General features: G+C 41.8%; 1 protein-coding gene across 1 annotated transcript in view; it reads right to left on the bottom strand.

The window, feature by feature from the left end:
- Elovl4 (ELOVL fatty acid elongase 4) overlaps nucleotides 1-4,798 on the bottom strand; it is a 36,170-nt gene extending 31,372 nt beyond the window's left edge. Inside the window, exon 1 of the mRNA XM_004660474.2 lies at nucleotides 4,654-4,798. Coding sequence (XP_004660531.1) covers nucleotides 4,654-4,753 — 100 coding nt within the window. The 5' untranslated portion in view covers nucleotides 4,754-4,798. The remainder of the gene's footprint in view (nucleotides 1-4,653) is intronic.
- Between the last annotated feature and the right edge of the window lie 15,860 nt (nucleotides 4,799-20,658).

Genomic DNA, 20,658 nt, shown 5'->3' with positions numbered 1-20,658 from the left:
CCTATTTTAGACAATAACAGATGAAAAGGTACACATTAACTATGTATGACAAATAAAGTTAACATAAACATGCTACACAAGGTTTAAAATCCATGCTCCTCTGTGGCCCAGCAAGCCATGGGATAAGCCTGCTTTTACTCCAGCTTATGAGAGCTGAATTAAAACATCCCCTCCCACAGCAGACCTGGATGACTCACTGGAACTTACGCAGTCAATCCTGGTTTCCCTGGTTCTGTCACTGTTCCCCTTGCCTTTGGCACCTTTGCCCTAGTCTACCTACCCAGTTGACAGTTCATCAGCTATCACCCTGGGGAAGGAACCTGTGGGAAAATTGCTCAAATGCTCCAAACCCAGAGCCAGTTTGCCTGCTCCTTCTGTCATTCAACACAAGTGGAGATGCTGAAGAAAGAGAGCAAGGGGGGCTTTTCTGACAACCTGGTGTTCCCATGAGGACACCTTCTCATAAACTACATGTCCTTCACACCAGGATCCTGAGGTGTGGAGAATGGTGCTGGTTCTCTTAGGATCTTAATCTGTGACCCACTGACCTCCTTCCCTCTCTAGAGCCCAATATTGCTTGCACATGGAAATAAGTGTGTGGCAGACAGTGGGGGGGGGGTATTAAAAAAAAACCTGTACTTGTAACTTGTACTATGCATAGTTACTGTTACAATATAGGACTGGCTTCCAAACTCTGTCATCTTATAGAAGACTTCACTCATATGTCACTCAGCCCTGTCTCTTCTGCCACCTCCAAAGTTAATTTATGAACCCATCTAGGTTGGCCTTTAATACTCTCACATCAAGTACCATTCAGACACAAAATTTTCAGGAAAAAATGTGGAATATTATATCTTTGAGCAACAGAATAATGCAACCATCCCAATCAACACAAATGTGCCACCTACACCCCATGAAAGATGACTAAAACCCTGTGATCAAAAGAAATAATGGTAGCCCAAGAGATACATGGCTTTATTATGGGTATTTGACTAACTTTCTAAAGTGTTTCTATGCTCAGTGTTGGTCAGACAGAAAGCTAGGAAACACTTATTAAGAAACTAATAAGTCAATGTAAATAGTTAGAGAAGATAATGTGGACCATTTGTAGAGTGGGGAATATTTAGCTTTCTCAGTTGACAAGTTAGTTTCCTTAATTAGAGACACTCTTTTGAGCCTAGGATCCCAGTTCTAATCATTTCAACATACACTTACAAGGCAAGCAAAGAGAAAACAAGCACAATGTCATCCATATGCCCACTCTAATGAAGTCTCACCTCAATCTATGCTTTCTTCTAATGAAACCAATATTGACTTTCTAGTTCTAAGTATCTAAGCATATACAATAGGGAAGACCAAAATTTTTAAATTAATTTTCTAAAAGTACAGTTCTTTCAAGGTTTCATTTTCAGCATATGAAATGTTAATATAATAAAAGTAGTATTTTTATTGTTAACACTCAAAAGACCATGCTTTGCATATACTAGAAACATGCTTTTGACAAGCCTAGTTTGTAGACTTTGCTTTAGATTTATTTTATTAAATAGCAACACCCCATATAAAGGCTCAAAATTACATTTTCCTAGAGACTGTTTCCCCTAGGTCAAAGAGTGTCTTGGATCATCAAATGCACTCTACAAATCTCTACTTTCTATAATGACAGCGAGACCCAGTTTACTTGTGCTGTAGGAACACGTGGAGAGAACAGCAAATGACCCAGTAAAAGGAAGGAAAGAAGCACATAACCACAGTGCAGAGATGGAGGCTCTCCGAATGCGTAAAGCCGAGCTCATTCTTGCTCTTCCTCAATAATTTGCATCCTTTCATCACACTCACCACCATTTCTCAAGAACATCTGTGTCTCCCACCCATTTTTATTTCCCTCTTTCCAAACATCTGACTCACCAACTTTTCTTGTTCATCTAATAAGCCTACCTTTCTACTTTAAGCCCCCTTAGCCAGATTTTCAGGAAGATTTATTTTGGAATGGGAGCAGTGTGGTCCAGTCCCACAGAAAGAATACCAAGAACACAGAAGTGGAAGGAGGAGCAGGGGTTCCAGGCATGTTCTGCCAAAAACCTGAACACTGGTCCTCCTTACACAGTGGCAAGGGAAGGCAGAGCTCAGCCACTGCGCCTCTTTGCCAGGTAAAAAGCACCTCTGCGGCACCAGGTAGCCTATTACAGAAGGCAGGGAAGCAGTGTCAGGTTGCGTAAGTGGATAGTCCAAGAAAGAGCATGGATGAACCTTCCTGTTGACCTGCTACTGAGAGGTGAACTTGAGGGTCACTGTGGCTACTCACACGTGGTCCACAATCTTAGTTCTCTTATATGCTCCTCAACGCCTAGTAAGCTTTCACTGAGTGACTACATTAAACCTCCTATTCCATCCATGATTTTTTTTCACACAAGCACTAGGGAAACATGGCCCACCAAGGGAGGATGTGCTCTATCTTTGTTCTCAAGTTTCTTTCTGAGACTCAGGACATGAGAAAGCTCCAGGATAGGAAGGAAATGAGAGACAAGACGGAGAACTCCTAGGTGTGGCTCTGGCTCTGTAAGGAGCCTGGAGAAACTCAACAGTGTCTAACTCCAGAATTCTTTGCATACACAAAGTACAATTACCTGCCAGAAAGCTCATCTAATGCACAGCTCTGCACGGTTGTGCAAGAGAAGCTCTGATGCAATGCTCAAAGCAAGCGCACAGAAATGAGGGCCAGGCACATCTTCCCCGGCTCCTGCAGCTATCAGTGTGATGGAACACTGAGGAAAGAGGTGAAGAAGAAACACCACTGAAACTGTACCATTTTTAGCTGTAATGGCTTATGTTCCAGGTCAAATTTATGCTCTAGCCAGGCATGGGGTGCACGCCTTTAATCCCAGCACTGGGAAGGGAGAAGTTGGAGGATGGCTATAAGTTCAAGGCCAGGCTGAAACTATATAGTTTATTTCAGGTCAGCCTGGGCTAGAGTGAAACCCTACCTTGAAAAACAAAAAAAATTAAACTTAATTTTTTTTATTATGCTTTCCTGAAAAGTAAATCAAACTTTTCCAAAGTCAATGAAGTTTCAATGTTAAAACTTTTTTTTTCACATGGGTGGGGTGGCTCACACCTATCATCCTTAACACTGGGGAGGCTGAGGCCAGCGAACCAGCATGAGGTTCAAGGTCAGCCTACTTAGTAAGTTCAGGGTAGCCTGGGCTACAGAATGAGACCCTGTCTCATGAAACATTTCTTATAAAAAATAATTACAGCAAGCATTCTGTCTACACATACATCTATATATATACATATATGCATATACATCATAATATATTCACATATGTAACAATATATTCATGCTGAAGCTACTGTCTCATTTTCCCTAACAACAGGGAAAAAAAAGGCTATAAAAGTGTCATCTTCCTCTGCTGGAATGCAGTTCTATACTTCAAAAGGACTAGAAATTTTTAAATCATTTGATCATTTAGAGAATCCTGTAAACCTAATGTTTTAAGATTCAATTTTTAAAAAATATTTTTGTTTATTTTTTCATTTGAGAGCGACAGAGAAAGAAGCAGATATATATAGAGAGAATGGGCATACCAGGGCTTCCAGCCACTGCAAATGAACTCCAGATGCGTGAGCCACCTTGTGCATCTGGCTTACGTGGATCCGAGGGAATCAAGCCTCGAACTGGGGTCCTTAGGCTTCACAGGCAAGCGCTTAGCCACTAAGCCATCTCTCCAGCTAAGATTCAGTTTTTTAATGTTTTAACATCAAAAGCAACAAAGCAAATTTAGAAATGTAAAATGTCAAAATTTGTGCTACCATCACTTCTGCTAGAAAAGCTACTTCCACACATCGACCCAAGGACGGCCTGGCCCAACACGATGGACAGCTAAGGAAAAGTTCAGGGATTTAAGAACACTATTCGTGCGTCTGCAGGCTTCTGGGCCAACCTCTAGGGGCTGCTGCGGAAACCCCCTTCCCAGAGGCCTATTTCTTCCCTAGTGTTCCGGCCTCCCCTCCCGACCGCACTGCAGTGCGCAAAGCCATGATGGACACAACAGATCTGCTACCCGGAAGCCTTGGAAACTAACGTTCTTCAAGGAGCCAAGTATGCCAATTTACTTCTCAGTCCACATAACTAGGTGGGCTAAACAGAAGAAAATATTAGCGGGGTTTGATCAAAGCAGTCAAGAAGCTGAGATAGCAGAGAGGCACACTGTTGCTTTCCTGTCTCCAGCCTTCTTAGGAACGTCGTGAATATTAAAGCCAAGTCTAGAGAAGAAGGCAGAACGCGTCATGAGGGCGCACCGGGTGGGGCGGTTCCTGTGATGGGTTCTGTGCGGCACAGGCTCCATCTGATGCCACCTCCCTGATCGGAGGAACTGATGGGAGATTGGGAGGGGGGAGCTCAGAGAAAATTCAAGCGAGTGATGGGGGGGGAATGCCTTAACGTCCAGATCCGATTAACCAGTGCAAAACCGCGGGGGCCGCGCCAGCCGCAGCTGCACCTGCGCGCCTCCCGGGCACCCCAACAGCCGCAGGTGTGGGGGCTGCAGGGCCCAGATCCGCGCGGAACCCCGGGATACGGCGTCTCCAGAGGGGACCACCCGCGGGGCACAGGCCCCAAGGACCGAGCAAGGATGGAGGAGTCGGCGCCTTTACCTGCGATGGACCAGGTCCAGCGGTAGAACTCCACCGTGTCGTTGAGCGCCGTGGACATCACGTTCAGGACGCTGCCCGGCTCGGCGTCCAGGAGCCCCATGGCTGCGCTAGTCGGGGCGGCGGCGGCGGGAGGACGGCGGGGACCCTGCGGGAGGACCTGGGCGGGCGCCGGCGGCCGGGACCCTTCTCACGGCGGCGGCGTCTCCTCCCGCTCCCGGCGCCGCGGCTGGGGGATGCGGACCGCGGCGTGGAGCGGGCCGGGCTGAGAGCGTCGTCCAGGCTCGGGGGGAGAAGCGGGAGGAGGAGGAGGAGGAGGGACCGCGGCGAGCGCCCAGCGCTGCTCCTCTGTGTCGCCGCGCGCCGCCGCAGCTCCAATCTCCTCGCCCGCGTCACGTGGCCACGCGGGGCGGGGCGGGGCCGGCGCCTCCTCCCGCCCGCGCCGGCGCCGTGGGCGCGGGGATGCTGCGGTCGCGAGTGGGGACCCGGCCGGCGCACCTGGCCCTCCTGACCCCCCGCCGCCGCCTCTGCCCCCACCCGCCCCGCGCAGGAGCGCGCCCGCCTTCCCACGGTGACCTCTCCCCTCCCCGGTGCGTCCTGGGAAACGGGCCGGAAAGGATGGGTGGACTGTGGGCAAAGATAAGTAGGCGAAGTGCTTTGGTCCTTACCTGTCACTCACCTCCATTTCGCTTGTTTCCTTCACCTTTAGCATGGGCTTGTCGCCACGACAAGGAAAGGCAGGTGTTTGCCCTCTAAGCGAAGGACCTCGGTCTCACGCTGCAAAGATGGGGACAGAGTAGGCTGTGATCAGCGCATGAAAACATTAATGTACAGTTAAAGCAATGTAATTGTGCCAGATCAGGCCATTCGTAGTTCCAAGCACAGGGAGACATGATTAGGGGACAAGTCCGCCTGGACCAGAAGTTAAGGGAAATCTGAAAGGACTGTACCTAGAAGACAAAGGACAATCTGCTGGAGAGCACAGCAGTATTTGTATTTTTTTTTTTTTTTTTAATTGATTCAAGCTGGGCAAGGTGGCTCCAGTTTTTAACCCTAGCTCTCAGGAGGCTAGCACTCAGGATTGCTGTGAGTTTGAGGCCAGCCTAGGCTAGAATGAGACCCCACCTCAAAACAAACAAAAGAAGGCAGAAGGCCATAGGAAGGGCTACCCCACAATGCACTGCAAAAGTATACTATCTACAATTCATATTTTGATCTTTGCAAGTAGTCTGATTACAGTTTAATCTGCTACTTACTTTTTGTTTCACCATTTCATCTCTTGCTAAATTCAGGTACTTGTTTTTAAAGGCCACCGAATCAAATATGTGATTGCCTCGGACTTGTAACATTGTTAAAATAATGTGAATACTACCTGAGCACTGTCTCAATGCTATAAATAGTAAGTAATAAATATTTATGGTGGCAATTATAACCCATACTTCCTTCAGAGCATAATAAATGTGATTTAAGTGACAAGGTCTTCGGGAAGAGAAGGTAATTAAAAGTAACTGATTTGTTGTATAACCCAGTCAGCTACAGTCTTCTTTAAGTGCTTTATTCTGAAATCAATAAAATAAGATATAATTCACTAATTTGTCAAATCATTTTGCTGAGCTAAAAGTTTTCTGGATTAAAATAATTTCTCAAGTCTCAACCTGTACTTATGATTCTACTTAAAGCAAGTGTGGGGTCTCCCCTGTAATTCCAGCTCTCAGGAAGCTGAGGTAGGAGGATTGCCATGAGTTTGAAGTCAGCCTGGACTACAGAGTGAGTTCCAGGACAGGCTTAACTAGATGACCACCTGACTCAAAAAGAAAGTGTAGGAGCTGGAGAGATTGCTCGGTGGTTAATATAAAGCCTGAGGACCCGGGTTCAATTCCCCAGACCCACATAAAGCCAGATGCACAAAGGGGTACATGTGTCTGAAATTCATTTGCAGCAGCTGGAGGTCCTGACATGTCCATTCTCTCTGTCTGTCTATCTGTGTGTGTGTGTGTGTGTGTGTCTCTCTCTCTGCTTGCAAATAAAGAAACAAAAATATTAAAATAATAAAATAAAAAGTTCAGGTCAAGTGTCTATTTGGACCTTGGACAGTGCATCTTTCCAGTGGGACGGAGTGTAGTTATGTGCCCTTCACTCACAAAACTGGTGAGCACTTCTATATGGTTGAATCCTGGATGTTTCAGGAAGGACATATTTTCACCCTCGCTGCTATTCACTAGCACAAAACTTCATCACCTTTATGTGACAATGAAATTGTTTAAATTGGTTCATTCGGATATTTCATTGGCCCTCTTCCACAGTGGAGGATAAGTGAAGGACCTTATTCGCTAGGGGGCGCCAGTCACATATATGAAAATCAAACAAGACAGTTGTCTGCATGGCCTAGAAGCACAGTCTTTTTGTATTTATGAGCTGTTCAGACAATAAGAAACAGCCAAAGAATGCGTCCACTCTGAAGCACTGATATCTGGCATGAAAATTCTAATACATTACTCAATTCACAAATGTTTTACAAATACCAATGATGGCCCAGTACCGACTCCTGTGGTTTGAACATGTCCCATAAAGTTCGTGTGTTAGAATCTTAATCCCCAATACAGCAGGGCTGGGAGGTAAGACCCAATGGGCATTGTGTAGGCCAGGAGGGCTCCGCCCTCACAAACAGATTAATGTAAATTATAACGCATTCTAAACTGTGAGTTTGACCTTTCATAGTACACACTCTTTCACCCATCTGCTTTCCACCATGAGTTGAAACAGCAAGAAATCCCTCACAGATATAGGCCCCTGATGTACTTTTCAGTCCTTAAAACTGTAAGAAACATATCTCTGTTCCCTACAAATTACTCAGTCTTTGGTATTTTGTAGCAGTGCAAAACAGACTTAAGAGGGAAAATACTGAGATGTGGAGCTGCTGTTCTACCAGGTATCTAACAATGTGGACATAGCTTTGGAACTGGAAGGTAAGTAGAGTCCAGGAGAGTCTCAACAAACCAAAAGGAAAAGCCTGAATTGCCCAGAATGAGACATTTAGAGCTGTGGGGCAGACTCAGAAGTGGAAATTGTATGCAAAGGATGAGTGTTCTTAAAGATTACTTAGGTGATCACCAGCAGGCTGTTGGTAGAAGTGTGGACAAGAAAGGGCATTCTGGACTGGAGAGATATGGCTTAGTCATTAAGGTGCTTGCCTGCAAAGCCAAAGGACCCAAGTTCTATTCCCCAGGACCTACATAAGCCAGATGCACAAGGTGGTGCATGCATCTGGGGTTTGTTTCCAGCTGCTGGAGACCCTGACATGCCCATTCTCGCTGTCTGTCTGTCTCTCTCTCTCTTTCTGCCTCTTTCAAATAAATAAAAATATATTTTTTGAAAAACAAAAGGCATTCTGATGACACATCAGACAGGAGCGAGGGACAAAGTATTAGAAACAGTAGAAACAGGAAAAGGTTATCCTTGTGGCAAAGTATCCTTGAATCATGCCCAGGCCTAAGAAAGAATGAATTTAAGAGTGATGACCAAGAATATCACCTAGAAGAAATTTTAAAGCAGTAGGTCACGGATGAGCCTAATAATGGTACTAAACTGACTGTTTGCTGAATACAAAACTAATTAATAAAAAATGTAAAACATAAATTTTAAAGCAAATTATTGAAGAATGGGCTGGGCAGGTTGCTCAGTGGTTAAGTCACTTGCCTGCAAAGCCTAATGACCTTGGTTCAGTTCCCCAGTACCCACAATAAAGCCAGGTACAAAAAGAGGCACACGTATCTGGAGTTTGTTTGTAGCAGCTGGAGGCCTTGGCACACCCATCCTCTCTATCTCTCTTCTAACTCTCTCTGCTTGAAAAAATAGCTTTTTTATATAAACAAATAAGTAAATAAATAAATAGTTTTAAAAATTATGGAAGAAGCTGTCATTACTTTTCCCTGCATGCAGTAAGATGTGAGAGGAGCAATTTGAACACTCCACTCCAAATTGAAAGTTTAGGCCACAACCAAAGCTTACATGTCTGCTTGTGCCTTCAGGGCAAGTGGAGGACTGCTAGGACTGGAACTTCTAACAAGCGACTCTTGTCTCGGAGGCTGTCACCCCTGAAATCTCTAGAACACAGTATTTTATGCCCAATATGAGGCTGTATTTAATTTGAGCAAGAAATAGGCTTAAGTGTCCAAAGCAAAGAATGACACATTGACTCCTGTCAGCAATCTGGACAAAAGTGGCACGTGTCCCTGATACTAGGGACATGGTGGGTCAAATTGTGAAGCACTTTTTCTTCTAAGACCATTGGATATAGAATGTGTATGATATTATACACTCAGTTTTAAACTAATGAAAAGTTCACTAAATAAAAAGTGTGTTTACTCCCTTGCTTTAAAAAACTCTGCAGGTGACATTATGGCAGATTCATTCATAGTCACCCCATGCTGGAGGCAGTCAAGGGGTCCTTTAGTGGGTGGACAGATAAACACAGGCTGCCATAATAGCATGGCACTCACTGGATTTCAAAATACCTACAACTGTTAGTTTCTGTTATTCTCAAATGAGATTCACCCAAAAGGCACAGTTTAGGCAGAAGTTTGTTTGGCAAAGGCAAGAAAATAATACACTCCTCAGAAGGATAGGAACAGTTGACCCAAGCAAGGTTGAGGAAGCAACCCTTGGGATATGCACTGTAGAATTTTAAGAAAATTTTAATGAATATTTATGAAATGGATGGCTTACTCAATGGGGGTAAGGTGACCCTTTTCCCCTTCCCCAAATCATGTTGGAACAGATCTCCCTTTTAGGGTAATTTATTTCCATGATCCTCTTGAAGAGCCCACAAAGCAGGAGACAGGGGATAAAAAGCACAGTGTCATGATAGTATAATGCAGTCAAGGTCTTCTGAGGCTGCAGACCAACCCTTCATTGTCATACATGGCTAGCAACTGGGAAAGTTCCCTGGTGTCTTACTTTCTAGGATAGTGGGAAGAACCTTGCCACAGCTTCAAGAATACTAAACTAGAAAAGAGATACTCTACAAGAAACAAATGTGGTTATCCTGATTCCCTCACATCTAACTCCTGTACAACAAGGAGACCCCAATACCAACACAGCTGCCACTTTCCTTGGTTACCTCATATTCTTGTCTGCCTCATCTTAGCACAACCTCACTGAATGGGGTCAGAGTAACATTTGTAGTTCTCAGTGAACAGGACTACATAAGACTATGGCAAAATGAGTTATATATATGCAATGGACTCTAGTTGATTTGATTGTTTCCCACAGTAGAAAGAGTCAATAATTGTGATGCTACTATATGTGGACACTAGAATTAAACAATTAAGTAAATGGATGTCACATGGAAGAAACCAGGTTCTTTGTTTTATTTTATTTTTTACTATTGAAATGTAAGTTTTCAGATAAGCAAAAGAAAACTAAAATGATCCATGTGGTAATAGATCCTAATTAGGCACAATATCATAACTCATCTTAGGGTAACTGTAGATATCAATGATTTATGTAAATGTATTTATAAATATGTGGATCTTGGAATCTAGCTCAGAGGTAGAGAAAATGTATAGTCTGGGAGAGGCCCTGGGTTTGATCCTTAGTAATGAAAAGAAAAAATGCCTTTACAGAATAATCCCAAATAATTTCTGTAGGCTGTCTGCCTTCAAGGAAGAGAGACATGAGACTCACTCCACATGTGACAAGGACTGAAAATAACAGTGATAAGAACACTGATAACACGAACCTCTCCTAATGGGGTAAAAATGACGGCTTCCCTTCTGGTCTTTCTCTAGTAATTTGGAAAATATCAAGCAAGTTCTAGCTGAAGGACATGGTACAGCATACTTAAACTGTACAGCACCTCAAAACTGTCAGTCATAGCCAGACATGGTGGTACATGCCTTTAATCCCAGCACTTGAGAGGCAGAGATAGGAGGATCACTGTGAGTTCAAGGCCACCCTGAGACTCCATAGTGAATTCCAGGTCAGCCTGGGCTAGAGTGAGACCCTACCTCAAAAAAAAAAAAAAAAAAAAAAAAAAAAAAAAACTGTCAGTTGTCAAAAACAAAGGAAGTCTGAGAAGTCATTGTAGCCAAGAGAAGCCTAAAGAAATGAAAGCTAAAAGAATAATGATATCCTGGCCAGGAGCAGGGTGGTGCATTCCTTTAATCCCAGCACTCAAGAGGATGAGGTAAGAAGATTTACCTGAGTTCAAGGCCAGCCTGGTCTACAAAGTGATTTCAAGGTGATTTTCAAGTCAGCCTGGGCTAGAGTGAGAACCTGCCTCAAAAAAATAAAAAAAAATAAAAAGAATTTTAAAAAATAATTTGGTATCCTGACATAGAAAAGCCCCATTAGGTAAAACTAAGGAAATCTGAATAAAATATGGGCTCTACTTCCATTCAATAAATGAGACAAAGGTGACACATCTTTGCAGATTTTATTTAGATTTTAAACCTTTCTAGAAGATGAATATTTTTAAAAATTAAAAAGTGAAAAATATAAACTGCTTCAGTAATTTCAATTCTAGGACTATTCTGAAGAAATAATTCATATATCTTAATGAATGTCTGATACTATTGTCTATATGCTATGGCATTAGCACATTATGTATTAGCTAAGCTTAAATGAGGTCAACCATATAAAGCAGTATGACTTATCAATAAATGTCTGTTGTTATCAACATTTGTGTGATTATTATTCAAAACTGTTACTATTACTATTCGAGCTGCTCTTACTGTTCAAAGCTGGCTCTGAAGTGGCACAATCCTCAAAGAACTGATGTAAGGGTAAGTGAAAAGAAGACTATAAAGCATATTAACAGAGAGATAGTGTCTGTGGTAGTTTGGATGTATGTCCCCCCAGACTCAGGTGTTTATTAAAGCCTGTATGTGTAGGCAGTCATCTGGCTGGAGGAGGTATAAATGGGTGCATATCCTGGAATCCAGTCCAAAGGTATGCCTGAGGATGGCTATGAATTCCAGCCAAAAGGTAAGCAGAGAAGTTTTGAGCTCTGGGGGTCTGGCTTGCTGAAGTTCCCTGTTGTTGCTTTTGAAGCTTGCTGTCTGTTTGGTTGTCTTTCTCCCTCCCTCCCTCTCTCTCTCTCTCTCTCTCTCTCTTTCTCTCTGCTTGGATGTATGGAAGCAGCTTCTTCTACCACTGATGGAACTTCTTTCTGGATCTGTAAGCTTGTCATAAACCCCTTCCTCCCATAAACTGAGTCTGGTTTGGATTCCCATCCCAGCAACATGAAGATGTCTGCAACCATGGCTCTTTGTTTACTACATGACTTTGGAAAGTTAGCAGATGGTACTGTCTCAGCCCACAGCATCAATAAATATAGCAATGATGCTAGCATGGAGCCCAGCATGGTAGCACAGGACTCTGATCCCAGCTCTCAGGAGGCAGAGGCAGGAGGTTCACTATGAGTTTGAGGCCATCCTGAGACTACATAGTGAATTCCAGGTCAGCCCAGGCTATAGCAAAACCTTACCTCAAAAAAACAAAAATAAATAAATGTTGATGATGATGATGATGACATGGATGACAATGGCCTCAACAACACTAATGACAAGATGAGGCGAGACCAAAGACAGTGTGAAACAAAAGACTACTAAATTTGAAGTTTACTACATGAGGTAATAACTAAAATGTATATCATAAATATTAAATAATCAATTGTTCAGTCAGTACACATTCACTGAGTTTCTGTGTAGGTTGAGTTTGGTGTGTGTATCAAATTGCTTTCTCCTGAAGATTCTGACAGCCCAGAGGGAAATGTAGATAACACTTGACATAATGAAATCAGTGCAATGAGTAACTAAGGGCTCAGATGCTAGAACTCACAAGCCAGCCCTTATAGGGAGGAAGAAATCATGGAACCTTCCCAAAGAGATGATCCACATAATGGATGGGGCAATGGAATAACATTTCTCACAGTGAAAATACTAAGAGCAGATCTTGGAGGTGAGAAGTTATAGCACGATCTGTACACAGAAGAAGATATAATTGGATGGAGACAAATACCAATGGTAAGACAAGGAGTACAGATGGTGGAATTCAAGGAGAGCATGTTAAGGAGCTTGCACTTTTTCTTTATACAACCAGTAAGAAGGATTAAAAACATGAGCATTACCAATTTACATTTTAGAAAATATTCCTTTCTTCATGTATGTGAGTATAGCATGTGTGAGGCTGTTGTTATTGTTGCTGTGTTGAAGTTGTGTGTACACATGATATATGTATTTGTATATGCACTTACAGGAGCCCTGGGAACTCTCTTGCAGAGGTCAGAGGAGAATGTCAGGCATCTTTCCTCCTTTATCACATTATTTTATTGAGACAGAGCCTCTTACCGAACCTGGAGTCATCATTTGGAGTCAGAACAGCTAATCAAGGAGCTCCAGTAAATATGTCTCTCACAGGACTGAAGTTTACAGGCATGTGTGGCCATAACTAGCTTTTTTTTTTTTTTTAAGATTTCACCTTTATTTTATTTTTTAAAGTTTTGTTGACAATTTTCAAGCAAGTAGATAATGTATTTTTGTAATAATCCCCCCCTTACTTTTGTTAGGTCACAGACATTGTTCCTATAAGAAAACAGACATTAATCCAATGGAGACACAGTAGCCACACCCCCTGCAGATCCTTCTGACCCCAGGCAAAGACTAATAAAACACCAAACTCCACAAGTCTTCAACACGACATGGATTAACTCACACCTCACAACCATAACTCTGAACATCAATGGCCTCAATTCTCCAATCAAAAGATAGGTTGACAAGCTGGATCAGAAAGCTGGATTCATCCATTTGTTGTCTACAAGAAACCTACTTTACAATTAAAGATAAACACGATTTTAGAATGAAAGGGTGTAAAAAAGGATATTCAAAGCAAATGGAAATAAGAAATAGGCAGGAGTGGCTGTACTGATTTCTGACAAAATTGACTTTAAACCCAAAGTAATTGTTGCAGGAGAAAATGAAGACATGAGCAGAAGGTGGACATCACCTCCTGGCCAACATCAGGTAGACAACAGGAACAGAAGAGTGTGCCAAAAATGGCAAAGAGAAACTGGCCATAATACCCATAAATACGCTCCCAACAATACACTGCCCCCAGGAGGCCTTAATTCCTAAATCTCAACCAGCTGGGAACCTAGCATTCAGAACATCTAAGTTCATGGGGGGACACCTGAATCAAACCACCACATTCTGCCCCTAGTTCCATAAACTAATAACCATCCATGATGTAAAATACAATGTATTCATTCCAACTTTAAAAGTCCCCATAGTTTTTATCAATCCTAATGATGTTCAAACATTCCCACAGTTCAAGATCTTTTAAGTAAGCCATAATACCAAAAAAAAACCAATTCTCCATAAAACCAATAATGATACATAATAAACACTCATACTACAAAAGATGGCATTGGGCATAGCAAAGAAACATTCAACCAATACAAGATTTAAACAGAGAAAACATCAAACTCTGTAGCTCCAAGCACAACAACTCTAATCAATGACAAGTCTCCAAGTCCAATAATTCTAACCAGCAACAAGTCTCTGGAGTTCCAATTCTGCTCCTCCAGCTAGGCTACTCACAGTCCTGGAAAACTGGCAAGGAAACTGGCTGTAATGCCCATAAGCCCACCCACAACAATACACTGCCTCCAGGAGATGTTAATTCCCAAATCTCCACCAGCTTGGAACCTACCTTTCAAAACACCTAGGTTTATGAAGAACACTTGAATCAACCCACCATAGCAATTAAAAGAGATAAACATGTCCATTTCATACTCATTAAAGGAACTATTCAACAAGAAGTTATTACAATCATAAACTTATGTACAGTAAACACAGGGGCACCTAATTTTATAGAGCAAAATTTACTAGACAGTAAAACAGACATAAATCCCAATACAATAATAGTAAAAGACTTTAATATCCCACTATCATCAATATACAGATCATCCAAGCCAAAAATAAACAAAGAAACAATGGATCTAAACAACACTATAGATCAAGTGGACTTAACAGACATCTAAAAAATTTTGCACTCTAATTCTACTGAATACACATTCTTATCACAGATCATGGAACCAAAATAGACCACATGTGAAGGTATAAAGTGTGTCTCCACAAATTCAGAAAATATACCAACTACTAAAGACTGAGCAACTCACTATTAAACAATGAATGTGTTGTTGAACTCAAAAAGGAAATCTATAAGTTTAATGAACTGAATGACCAAGAAGACACAACACACCAGAACCTGTGGGACACAGTGAAGGCAGTTCTAAGAGGGAAGTTCATATCATTAAATGCCTGCATTATGAAAAGAGAGAGAGATCTCAAAAAAAAAAAAAAAAAACCATAAATATCCATTTTGAAGGCACAGGAAAGACAAGAACAGCCCAAACCTAAAAGTACCAGACAGACAGAAAGAAAGAAAGTTATCAAGATCAAAGCAGAAATCAACAAATTGGAAATAAAACAATTTTTTAAAAAATGATGAAACTAAGAGCTAGTTTTTCAAAAAAATAAACAAAAATAATAAACCACTGGACAATTTGATCAAAAGAAAGTAAGAGAAACTCAAATCAACAAGATTAGAAACAAAAGGGGATGATGATGTCAGATCGTGGGCTACATCCTGCTGAATGGACAATTAGAGTGTTTCCCAGAGAGGGGAACTAGCCTAAATGCCCAAGGGAGAGACCTATCAGTCCAATGCCACATTGCTTAGTAACATAATTACTGGGGCCTATCTCAGAGATGGAGATGTCTAGCATTGAGAGGTATGGGGAGCAGGTAGTCCTGTCAGAAGTGGCAAGTGTTCCATTCTCAATGGGTGCTCAAGTGGGCCTGTGTAATGGAGTTGGATTGTTGTATAACCATCTGCATGTCAACTGCCAAATGGCACTGTAGCATCTGACATGGTCTGGATCTGTTTATGAAACATTAATAGCATTATCAGTAATATATACACAGTATTTAACTTTGATGCCATATTTTGTGTAATCGTATAATAGTATAATTTTTGTATAATAGCTTTCCAGAGTATACTTCTAGAAATTTGTCCTAGGCAGCTAAAAATTGATCTACCATATGACCCAGCTATAGCACTCCTGGACATATATCCTAAGAACTCATCTCATTTCCTTAGAAGTACATGCTCTACCATGTTTATTTGCTGCTCAATTCACAATAGCTGGGAAATGGAACCAGCCTAGTTGTCCCTCAACTGATGAGTGGATAATGAAGATATGGCACACTTATACAATGGAGTTCTACTCAGCGGTAAAGAAAAATGAAGTTATGAAATTTGCAGAAAAATGGAGGGATCTGGAAAGGATTATACTAAGTGAGGTAACCCAGGCCCAGAAAGCCAAGCGCCGCATGTTCTCTCTCGTATGTGGATCCTAGCTACAGATTATTGGGCTTCTGTGTGAGAAGGAAAAAAACTCAGTAGCAGAGGCTAGTAAGTTAAAAGAGATACAGGGCTGGAGAGATGGCTTAGCAGTTAAGCGCTTGCTTGTGAAGCCTAAGGTCCCGTGTTCGAGGCTCGATTCCCCAGGACCCATATTAGCCAGATGCACAAGGGCGCGCACATGTCTGGAGTTCATTTGCAGTGGCTAGAAGCCAGGCAGGCCCACTCTCCTCTCTCTCTGCCTCTTTCTCTCTCTGTCTGTCGCTCTCAAATAAATAAATAATAATTTTTAAAAAATCTTTTAAAAAAGAGATACAAAGGGAAGAGAAAGGAAGGGAGGAGGGTACTTAGTGGGTTGGTATTGTATATATGTAAGTAGAAGAATAGATTAATGGGAGTGAAAAGACCCAAAGTGAGGTCAAGGGAGGAGATTGAGTAAAGGAAAGGTGGAAGGAGGGATAATCAAAATCTCAGATGATATAAATAAATCATATGGAATCCTCTGGTTATGGACAATGGAACACTCAGGAGCCATAGATCGTTGCTAGAAAATTTTCAGTGCCAGGGATGGGATACCTTCCAGGGAGTTGTTGGCCAGAGTTGTCTCTGATGGCCCCAAAACATTATAGGCCTTTGTCGAGGCCCTTGGTTTCCCACCAGGAATAGATGGTAAGACCCTATTGCTGAAGACTCCACATACTTGGGCTGCAAGGCCACTGACAAATCCTGCTGGAACTGAGCTGATAACTTCCTCCATGTAGACCAGCTGACAGAAAGGTGAAAGAAGCCATTCTACATGCAGTTCAATGGGAGAAAGAGATACCAACAGTGAAGATACTCAACAGTGCACACTACAAGCCTTATAATTGGCCAGCCAGGCCAAATGAGCCAATGGGTACAATAGTGACACATCTGTCATGGGAGAGAATACAGCCCTGGTATTGAAAACTTGAAACAGGGGTAGTCATGAGCCCTAGGGGTGTAGCATCTGCTGATGTCTGGATAAGTGTATATACTATACTTATCAAATTGCCCAGTATACACTTCTCTTAATATTCATACCCTTATAGTAATGCTACTCTCACTTTGGGTAGATATTCTTCTCTTTTCAGATGGCAGTGACCTTGGGACAACTCAGAATGTATCATGTGCTGGAAAGAAGTGACTAGTGTACCAAGTAACATTTCAATTATACCTTCCAAGGCTCAAGGTCTAATGCGGAAGAGGTGGCGGAAAGAAAGTAAGAGCCAAAGGAAGGGAAGGACTCCTTACAACGTGCTCCCTCCAGACATAAAATGGCCTCTATATCCATGACCTCATAGTGCCTGACACTACCTACACAAGACCATCATAAGAGGAGGGAAAGATCATGACATCAAAATAAAAGAGAGACCTATTGAGATGGGGAGGAGATATGATGGAGAATGGAATTTCAAATGGGGAAAGGGAGGGAGGGAAGGTATTACCATGAGATATTTTTTATAACCTTGGAAAATGTTTTTAAAAATTGAGAAAAAGTAAAATAAAATTTATAAATTAAAAAAGTTTTTCCAGGGGTAGCCAGAGCCAAAGGTTGGTACTATAGAGCCATTGGGCGCCATTAAAGGCTGTACAAATACATTTTTGGTCTCAGGACTTGTTTAAGGATGTCCTTTTTTCCTTTAACAACAACTAAAGTGTCTTCTCTTGAGAGGGGGAAAGGTGGTGGGGTGCTAGAATAAACAGATTAATTAAGCAGGATCAGATAGGCCCTTAAAGGGAGGGGCCTTAGGATGCCACAGCTATCTCAGATTGCCCACCTGCACCAATCCTGGATTTAGTGCTTATCTATCCCATCCAGTTAAATCCCCCCCAAGTGCGCACCCTGCCCAGGTAAGGTTGGATTTCTCCTATAAGCCAGATGGAGGCCCACTCCATGGGAGTTGGCTGGTACACCTGGTGTAGGTATGCCTAGGTGGCATAACACAAATCCTATATTCCTCTGGGCCCACAGAGAAAGAGGCCCATTTCCTCCTCTCTCTGGAGCTGGCATTAGGGTCTTTGGAAGGATAAGAGCACTTTCTCACCCAGGCAGCCATGATGGGATGGGAAGAAACACCCTTTTTCTTTTATTACCATCTTCACTTTTGATCCTTCTTAAAAGTACACATTTTTTTTTTTTAAATTTGCTCTCACATTTTTTTCTAAAATCCGTACCTGGTCACACAGACTCCTAAGCTACACATGGCCCACATGGGCTTTTGGGCTTCACGTGGTGTACTTCTCTTCTCCCCATTTTGTTTCCCCTTACCTCTCAGCCTTCCCCTTTCCACCTTCCTTTCGTAAAATCTGAATAAAATGTTGTATTTTAAAAATAAAAAAAAAGTAATGAAAAAGGAGCTGTCACAACTAATACCAGTGAAATTGGAAGTATCATCAGGGCATATTTAAAAAAACTGTATTCCACAAAATTGGAAAACCTGGAAGAAATGGATGAATTCCTTTACTCACATCACCTTTCAAAACTAAATCCAGAGCAGATATACTTCCTAAGCAAACCTATTACTTCTAACAAAATTGAAAAAGTAATTTTAAAAAATCTCCCAACAACAAAAGTCCAGACCCTGACAGATTCATTGCTGAGTTCTACCAAACCTCCAGTCAAGAACTAAAACGACTTCCGCATTATTTCACACAATTAAAAAAGATGGAATACTGGGGCTGGAGAGATGGCTTAGCGGTTAAGCGCTTGCCTATGAAGCCTAAGGACCCCGGTTCAAAGCTCAATTCCCCAGGACCCACGTTTGCCAGATGCACATGGGGGCGCACGCGTGTGGAGTTCGTTTGCAGTGGCTGGAGGCCCTGGCGCGCCCATTATCTCTCTCTCTGTCTGCCTTTTTCTCTCTCAGTCTGTCGCTCTCAAATAAATAAATACAAATAAACATTTTTTTAAAAAAGATGGAATACTCCCAAACTCCTTCTATGAATCCATCACTACTCTAATATCTACTGTGAAGCCATCATTACTCTAATATTTAAACCAGACACAAACCCAACAAAAATAGAAAATTATAGGCCTAATGGACTTAGATGCAAAGTTGGGACTGGAGAGATAGCTCAGTGGTTAAATGTGCTTTTTTGCAACCTTACAACCCTGGTTTGATTCCCAAGTACCCACATAAAGCCAGATGCACAAAGTGGTGGATGCGTCTGGAGTTCGTCTGCAGAGGCTAGAGACCTTGGCATGTCCATATTTATATGTTGTCTACCTCTTTCTCTTTGCTGGTCTCTCTCTCCCAAATAAATAAATAAAATATTAAAAAACAAAAAGTTTTTTATACAAGTTACACTATAGTTTTGTTAGACAACATTAATGCAAGCATATAATACTATGTGATAGTTGTACAGGCTGAGAATTAGGATTGGTGGTAATGTTTGCCTAGCATGTACAATGCCATGAATTCCTAGCATTGTCACATACATACATACATTCACACATACACACAAATGCACACCAACACATAGATATATATAGATAAATATTTATATTGATATTGAACACTAATTGATATTCAATATTCAATGCTAAACTTTTGGTTAGTTTAATGAAAATATCTAAACAATGAAATTTTTGAAAAGTGAGTTTAAAATTTTATCTCATTTAGATAACATTGATTAAAGTTTTCATGTTCATTAATTTGAGTCTGACTTAACTTTAATAGATAACTTTAAAAAGAAAGTCACCTGCACAATATTGGCCCATCAACATGTCATCATAGATGATGGAGAAAGGTAGAAAAGAACAGAGGAGGGACTAGTTGTAAAGAAGAAGGGATTTGGTGGGAAGAGAATGGGAGGGGAACAAAGCAACGTAATGGGAAGGGATTGCTATTATAATACATTATGTACACGTATAAAATTATAAATAAAACATTTTTTTGTTTTGTTTTGAGGTAGGGTACCACTCTAGTCCAGGCTGGCCTGGAAATTACTATATAGCCTCAGGGTAACCTTGAACTCACGGTGATCCTCCTACCTCTCCCTCCCAAGTGCTGGGATTAAAGACATGCACCACCATGCCTGGCTTTCAAAAAAACATTTAAAAAAAAAAAGAATTTAGGGACTGGAAAGATTGCTCAATGGTTAAAGGCACTTGCTTGCAAAGCCTGACGCCCCAGGTTCGTTTCCCCAGTACCCATGTAAAGCCAAGTGCACAAAGTGGCATATGTGTCTGGAGTTTATCTGCAGTGACAGGAGAACCTGGCATGCCCATTTTTATTTTTTTCTCCTCCCTCTTCACCTCAAATAAATAAATGAATACTTAAATATTTTATTTATTAATTTGTAATAAGAGAGAGAAAGAGGGGGAACGAGAATGGGCATGCTAGGGTCTCCTGCCATAGCAAACAAACTCTAGATGCATGAACCAGTACATCTGGCTTCAAGTGGGTACTTGGGAATCAAACTGGGGCCATCAGGATTTGCAAGAAAATGCCTTTAACCTCTGAACCATATCCCCAGCTCTGAATAACTACTTTTAAAAAATTCAGTAGCCAGAGGATAGGGAAGAGTACTTTACAATGCTTTGATCTGGGCATGACA

This window comes from Jaculus jaculus, chromosome 10 (genome assembly GCF_020740685.1).
Source record: "Jaculus jaculus isolate mJacJac1 chromosome 10, mJacJac1.mat.Y.cur, whole genome shotgun sequence".
Lineage (NCBI taxonomy): Eukaryota > Metazoa > Chordata > Mammalia > Rodentia > Dipodidae > Jaculus > Jaculus jaculus.
This window is presented reverse-complemented; position numbering and strand designations above follow the sequence as displayed.